At 32.1% G+C, this 7,148-nt stretch overlaps 2 protein-coding genes across 2 annotated transcripts in view; both read right to left on the bottom strand.

Moving 5' to 3' along the window:
- The window catches only part of LOC147809965 (thioredoxin reductase 1, cytoplasmic-like), a 21,039-nt gene extending 20,360 nt beyond the window's left edge, over nt 1–679 (bottom strand). Inside the window, exons 1-2 of the mRNA XM_087164720.1 lie at nt 459–679; nt 108–326 (exon numbers count right to left, since the gene is read on the bottom strand). The gene's annotated coding sequence lies outside the window, so the exon portion shown is untranslated. The remainder of the gene's footprint in view (nt 1–107; nt 327–458) is intronic.
- Nucleotides 680–2,672: 1,993 nt separating this feature from the next.
- Nucleotides 2,673–4,066, bottom strand: LOC122272200 (uncharacterized). Its single transcript, XM_087162980.1, has 2 exons — nt 4,024–4,066; nt 2,673–3,672 (listed from the first exon to the last, which is right to left on the bottom strand). Exon 2 carries the CDS (start codon nt 3,643–3,645, stop codon nt 2,713–2,715), a length of 933 nt encoding a protein of 310 aa, XP_087019106.1. The 5' UTR covers nt 3,646–3,672; nt 4,024–4,066; the 3' UTR covers nt 2,673–2,712.
- Nucleotides 4,067–7,148: the final 3,082 nt, after the last annotated feature.

Below are 7,148 nucleotides of genomic sequence, written 5' to 3' on the forward strand. Positions count from 1 at the left end.
TTAAAAAAATAATATACGAATAACCTTTTGTAGGTTGATATTACTCCTCCCTTTAATAGGGCGGGTAGAAGCTTAAAAGCCATTTTGAAATCTAAATGTATATATACCTTTGTAGGAGCACAAGGTCTGAGAAATTTTATGCCTTCCCCCTGCATGTAGTTGCCAATTCTTTCAGCCATGTCTTGATCAAAACCTCGAAGCAAGATAGAACGAACCGTGACATCCAACCCAATTCCTGCTATAAATTCAGCACATTCCAGAGCAACATATGAAGATCCAATAACTAAAGTTTTCCAGGACTTTTCTCCAAACAGAAGAGATCATCACTAACAAAGAAAAAAATAACAAAAATTAAAAAAATAATATACGAATAACCTTTTGTAGGTTGATATTACTCCTCCCTTTAATAGGGCGGGTAGAAGCTTAAAAGCCATTTTGAAATCTAAATGTATATATACCTTTGTAGGAACACAAGGTCTGAGAAATTTTATGCCTTCTTCCTGCATGTAGTTACCAATTCTTTCAGCCATGTCTTGATCGAAACCTCGAAGCTAGTTAGAACGAACCGTGACATCCAACCCAATTCTTGCTATAAATTCAGCACATTCCAGAGCAACATATGAAGATCCAATAACTAAAGTTTTTTCCAGGACTTTTCTCCAAACAGAAGAGATCATCACTAACAAAGAAAAAAATAACAAAAATGAAAAAAATAATCTACGAATAACCTTTTGTAGGTTGATATTACTCCTCCCTTTAATAGGGCGGGTCGAGGCAAATCTTTACCTTAGTACAAAGATGTTAAGTGAATAATTTTAACTTTAGTAGAAAAAAAAATTCTGCATAGAAACAATTATTACAAAGCAATCATCGGAGTTGCAGAGCGGCAGCGAACAGGGAGCTAAACTCCCTAGTTATGACTTAATATTATAACAAAATTGATGAAGAAAAATAATTTTTATTTATTTTGAACCACTTTTTAATGCGAACTAAACATGGAATTTTTCATTTCATATGAGGTAGAAAACTAAAATGCAGCAATGAATATATTTAATAAAAGATATTATAATTTTATTTAACTTGGACCTCTCCTTAAATTAATTTAATTAGAATTAATTACTTTATCTTTATTTTATTTAAAGGTTGAAAACTAAAACGGTGATGTGTTACTTTTAAGTATATTTTTTCTAAAACTAAAAGCTTTTATCCTAAATTAGATAAGGGGTAATAATAATTAAAAAGAATGAAAATGTTTGAAGACCATTAAAGTAAACTAAATAATGAATCATAAAAAGAAATTAATATTAAGTGAAAATTAAAATGAGAATTTTTCTAGCCACTGTATCAAAGGTTAGGATTTAGAGAAATATTTATCCTAAACCATTATTTAAATTATTTACTATACTTTCAGTTTAATAAACAGTTGAAAACACAATATAATTTTTTTTTTTAATTTACTTCTTAGAAAAAAGTAAAAAAATAAGGTTTTATTAAAATGAAAGATATTTTAAAAACAAATGAAAAGATAGATCATAAAAATAAACTATAGCAAATGAAAAGTAAAATCCAAATTCATTTACCCACCATATCCAAGAGCATTTAATAGTAAACAAAAACAATGCTTTAAACAAAAACAATGCTTTTGCCACAGTGACAGTGAAAAGAATTAAAACTATATTCGAAACTAGAGAAAGAAGATCTCTAGCCAATCACGAAAGAGCGCTTGCAGCAGAAAATTTCAATGTGCGAAGGTAATTGGCCAAAATTAGGCGCAAGCCATATGTCCCCCCTTTTACTTACAATATTCGATTGCAAAATTTTAAGAGACTGAAAAGAACACAGGCCCGTAATATAAATAACATTTACAAAAAAAAATATTTTTTCTTAAAATATAAAACGTCGCACTAGAGCTGCACAATGGGCTATTGGCCACGGTCTGGGAAACATCCCTGGAGGATGATCCGAAGATCATGCCATCACAATTTTGATCCTCTGCAGAGGGGACGGCACCCCCGCTTCGGTAGCCCGACGACCTGCACGCAAAGTCGAGCACTTTACGGCAGAACAGTTAAACGAGAATCCATACCGCACACCCTCGGTCCCTACGCAGACTGATCAAAGTGGTCACACCCGCACACTGACAACAGCCAGTGATGCTTGACTTCGGTGATCTGATGAGAAAGCTAGCTAAGGAGTTGACACACTTGCTAGGCTACAATTTACAGTGAAAAAATACTTTTTTGTTACAAAATAAAACCTAACACGCAAAGAAAATAAAATAATAATAAAATAGAAATAACCAAAGAAAATAAAATAGAAATAACCTTTCACGCTTCGCAATTTTAAGTAATGTGCTAAATAAATTTTATTTAATAAATCAATCTCAATCACCTAAATTTAATAGAAAACAAGTACCTATAGATAGATGCAAGTATTCTAATATGTTAAAAAACAAAAACTATGAACGAATAAGTTTCACAGAATTCAGAAAAATAAATATTATTATCATAATATTTTATTCAGTTCTTTTCAAATATTTAAGTCTACGTAACTATACTTCGTTGGATTTCCAGTTAAAGGGAAAGTATAATAAGTTTTAACGGCAAATAATTGAACGCTGACACTTAAGGATGAATAATGTTCTAGATTCCAAAATAATAACTTACTTATGTCTCTTAGGGTTGTTGCCGACAGAAGGATCTTGGTTAAAATTTAAGCCGGGTACTTTTTGGAGTACCTCGGTCTTTGGGGAAGGGTGAATGGAGGGTCGGTCTTTAAAAAGTTCTTGCTGGATTCGATCAAAAGTGCAAGCCTCGTGCTTCGCCTCCCAGGGTTTCCTCTTCGCCTCCGAGCCTGAGGCTGCTGAGGAACAAGTGGTGGTGTTGGCACTTGGGGGGCTTGCACTGGAGGTACTTGCACTGTTGGCGATGCTGGTTGGGGTGATGATGATGGAGGTGATGCTTGTGGAGGTGATACATGTGGAGGTGATACATGTGGAGGTGAGACATGTGGAGGTGAGACATGTGGAGGTGAGACATGTGGAGGTGAGACATGTGGAGGTGATACATGTGGAGGTGATACATGTGGAGGTGATACATGTGGAGGTGATGCTTGTGGAGGTGATACTTGTGGAGGTGATGCTAATGGAGATGATGCTAGTGGGGGTGGTGGCGGAGATGATGGTGGTGGAGAACTTACAGATGCCAACGGAGGAGAAATAGGTGATGGTGTGGGTGGGGAAGGCTGGAGGATCGCCGGTGGTGAAGGCTGCAAGACAGGTGACAGATCCATCGTTGGAGAAGTAGGTGGTATTACTTCAGCTTCGATAGGAAAGCTGTTGTTCAAGCTGTCCTGGATGGATCTTCTGAGCCCGGAGCTGCTCTCTTCTATATCTGCATCTAATCTGCTCCGGGCTTCTTCGAATGATAGACCTTGAGACACTCTGTCGATGAATCTAGATGCCAGCATCACCATTGTCTCATTGGCCAGGGATGTGGCTATTAGACTGGCTTCGTCTATCATTCGATTTCGTTGTTGGTTTCTCTTTCGCCTGTCCTGTTCCTCTTTTTGTCTCTGGAACTCGCGGGCACGCCTTCGTTCCTCCTTTGCGAATTCCACCGTCGTCCTCCGTCTCTTTTCGGCCATCTCTTTCTCCCGCCGCTGCTTACGGACCTAAAATGTATTCCAATATTATGATTACACATCAATCACATTTAGATTCAACAGTATTCAAACATATCAAAAAATAAACAAGCCCTTCGTCATATTATCCAAGTGGATTTAAAGCCAATTTTTGTTTTAAATTAATTATTATTATAAATTTTAAGTTTGGATTTGTTGAACATACTTGGTTATTGCAAGCCCTGCTTAAACAAAATCCTAAGTTTGATAGAACAATTAAATAAAGACTTTTCGTTTAATTTTAAAAAGTTTTCTTACATCTTAATTAATTTCTGGATATTCATTTTTACTTATTTAATTTAACTATTTAAAAGTACTGTTTAATGAAAATTATATACTCACATCTTCTGGTGTCTCCACCCCTTGTGTCCGCCTAGAAGAGAATTCTTAGAGTCAAACATTATAATTTCTATCATTTAATAACAAGGATTTTGTGTAACTTTATTTCAGTGTGTCTATCACTGCAAAAATACAATTCCAAATCACTAGTATATAAGGCAGATTAACTAGATTCTATGTTGGAGCACCTTTTCATAGATAAATGTTGACATTGTCGATAGTTACCCTACCACATTGGTGACCCGGACGTAATATGGACACACCTACCTTGGCGGAAACGCCCACTACGATTAAAACAGGCCTACTTCGATGGATGGTGCACATTGAACTGTTGACTTGCTACTTGTGACCGTGACATTATCCACCTCCTCGCGCTGTTGCTGCTCAGTCTCGATCACACACAACGTTGGCCTGCATACACTCGTCATATACACTCGTACATATTTAATAAGAATTATATTTAATGTGAGATATGCAAATTTTGACTTCATTTTAAAGGAGGGTGCAATTTCGAATGACACAATACAAAATTTGCCTGAAATGGGTCCCATAGCTCTTGAAAAACTAAAATTTAATAACATTACTTTAAAATTGCATCAATCAAAAACTATGAATTGATTCCAACGCTGTATTTTCTTATATAAATTTTCCTAGATACAAATAACGTAGAAATTTGCAGACCTTACAATTCTATATTTTTTCAACCTTTTTTAAATTAAAAATGGTTATTAAAATGAATTTTGGCATGGTACTTATTATATTTAGGAAAAAAGTTTTATAATTCTGAAAAAATTCTTTGGTTTGCTTAAATTATTAAAATGATGTTTTAAAAAGTGGGACCCAAATTTTTGACAGCTCTTCTGATTAAATCATTTGTACCCTATTTTTCAGAAAGCGCTCTTATTTTTATGTTCAAAATCAATGAGAAAAACGGTATTTAGAGAACGTCTGTTTTATTTTGTAAATTAGTGAAGACTTATTACCATATCTGGCACTTCAGTAAAATTTGGATCATTATAACAAAATTTTATCAAGCCTATATCTATTTCTTTGATTTAAAGTCAATTACAAAACATTTGGTTGTAGAATTCAAAATAAATAATTCCCAGAATTCAGCTAATGATTTAGCTAGTCATACTCAATTATTCAGTTATACATATTTAAATCAAGCAATATACCATATTTAGATGAAGGAGTTTACAAATAATCTATTTTGTTTTTCGCTGCTAAGATATCGTGAAAAGACTTTTTAAAACTTGACACAGCTCAAAACGCATGTTAATGAACACAGCTGGAAATGTTTAGACACGCATTTCAAACTACGAAAATGGACACAGCATTTCATTCTGTATTTTCAACTTCTTTTATAAATATTGTCTTTTCTAAGAATTAAAGACAAAGATTTTTTTTAATATGATATCGTTCATTAGCATAAATTACTTGGTATGTTGTATTAAATTAGAGTTTTTTTCATCTTCTTTTTAAGGAAAAAGAAAAGACTAAAAATCAATAGTTGTTTATACAAGGTTGGCATAGATGACATACATTTATAATAGTGGTTGTAAATTTACGTCATTTGAATTTTGAGTTTTAAAACTAAATATTTTTAGTTTAGAGTTTTGAATCGCTTAAAAAGTTACAGTACGACCCCAAAGTCTGGGGCTAATATGTCCAGTAATAGTTATGCTTCGTGTTTAAATAAGTAATTCTTCTTTTGGTTCCTAAGCTTGGGTTTCAAAATAAAATGGAGCATTTTTTTTTCTGCGGCGATCTTTAGAATACGTATAAAAAAAGAAAACCAAAATTATACACATTGGAAATCACAAATAAGTACTTGAGTGAGAGGAAAAAAAACAAAATATTGCGAAAACAGAAATGTAGATACACGATTATTATAGAGTTTCACCATCAAACTTTGATTTTTATTACATACATTTTTCACAACTCTAATTTATACATATATCGATCGAGTTTTTCTTCACTTAAACATTAATTTGCGACCACCTATAAATATATCCTTTTTTTTCACATTTTTGATAAAGATTCTAAAAATACCCATTAAGGGTGGTATAAACAGAACACCCCTATACAGTTTTAATAAAATGTCATATTTTTTAGAAAAAATGGGCAAATAAAAAAAAATATCGTTCATTAGAAACTCTTTAAAAATTATTTCGTTATAATAAATGCGCTGATAAGAAGAAAAGTAAAGAATTAAAAAAATACAAAAGAGAAACAGAAAATGATTATCTTTAGCTCTTAAAATATAGATTAAATTTTGAAAATTACCATTACATGTCTTACCGAACAGAAAAAAAAGTGATAATAAGGGAATAAAGTCTATTAGAAATGATCAGTTAAAATTCTATTCTACAATAAAAGCAGCAAAAACGAAGCTAACATTTTCAATTCAACAAAACAAACGTGTTGAAAAGATGTTGACATTGAATGCCTAAAAATAATCTTTAAGGAAAAAAAAAACACTACCAAACTCGGGGTTTAGTATAAAGTAATGTAGTTTCCATTCTTTAATTTTTGCATTATCTTTCAGAGCATAAACTTATAAATTTTAGAGTTTAATAAATATGAGTGAAAACTAATTCGAATAATGCGTAACAAAAAATACAATATTAGATAATTTTTATTAAATTTTTTCATAAAAAAATATTTGACCAAACATATATACTTTACTATACAAACTACATTTTTTAAAATAATGCCAGCGGAAAAGAAATTTAAGTTTTTATAAATACACTGAAAAAAATTAAATTAACAGTTAAATAATTATTTGAGTTATTTTTAAAACATTTGTCTCTTACAAATTTTCCGTTGTACAAGCATTAACTGAAATTATTTAGGAAAGAAAGGAAAACGATCGCAAAGAAATTCTATACTTAATCAAAATTAATCTAGTTTAGAAATGATATGTAATAATAAGTGATTTTTTGCGAGAGCTAACTTTTCAGGTAATCTTTAGTCCGCTGTTTCAACTTTGGGATTCAGTTTCTTCTTATAAAGAACCATTTTTCAATAATGTTCAGATTCTTAAATAGGAGGATCCAAACACATTCACTACTCAGAAAATCTGTTACTATTTGATAAAATAATTAAATTAAATATATTGAATG

The sequence above is a fragment of the Parasteatoda tepidariorum genome, chromosome 5 (genome assembly GCF_982258835.1).
Source record: "Parasteatoda tepidariorum strain Cologne lab strain chromosome 5, Ptep-v5.0, whole genome shotgun sequence".
Lineage (NCBI taxonomy): Eukaryota > Metazoa > Arthropoda > Arachnida > Araneae > Theridiidae > Parasteatoda > Parasteatoda tepidariorum.

What these genes read in the sequence shown, in the direction of transcription:
- LOC122272200 (XM_087162980.1), bottom strand. Translation starts at nt 3,645, where the DNA reads ATGGCCGAAAAGAGACGGAGGACGACGGTGGAATTCGCAAAGGAGGAA.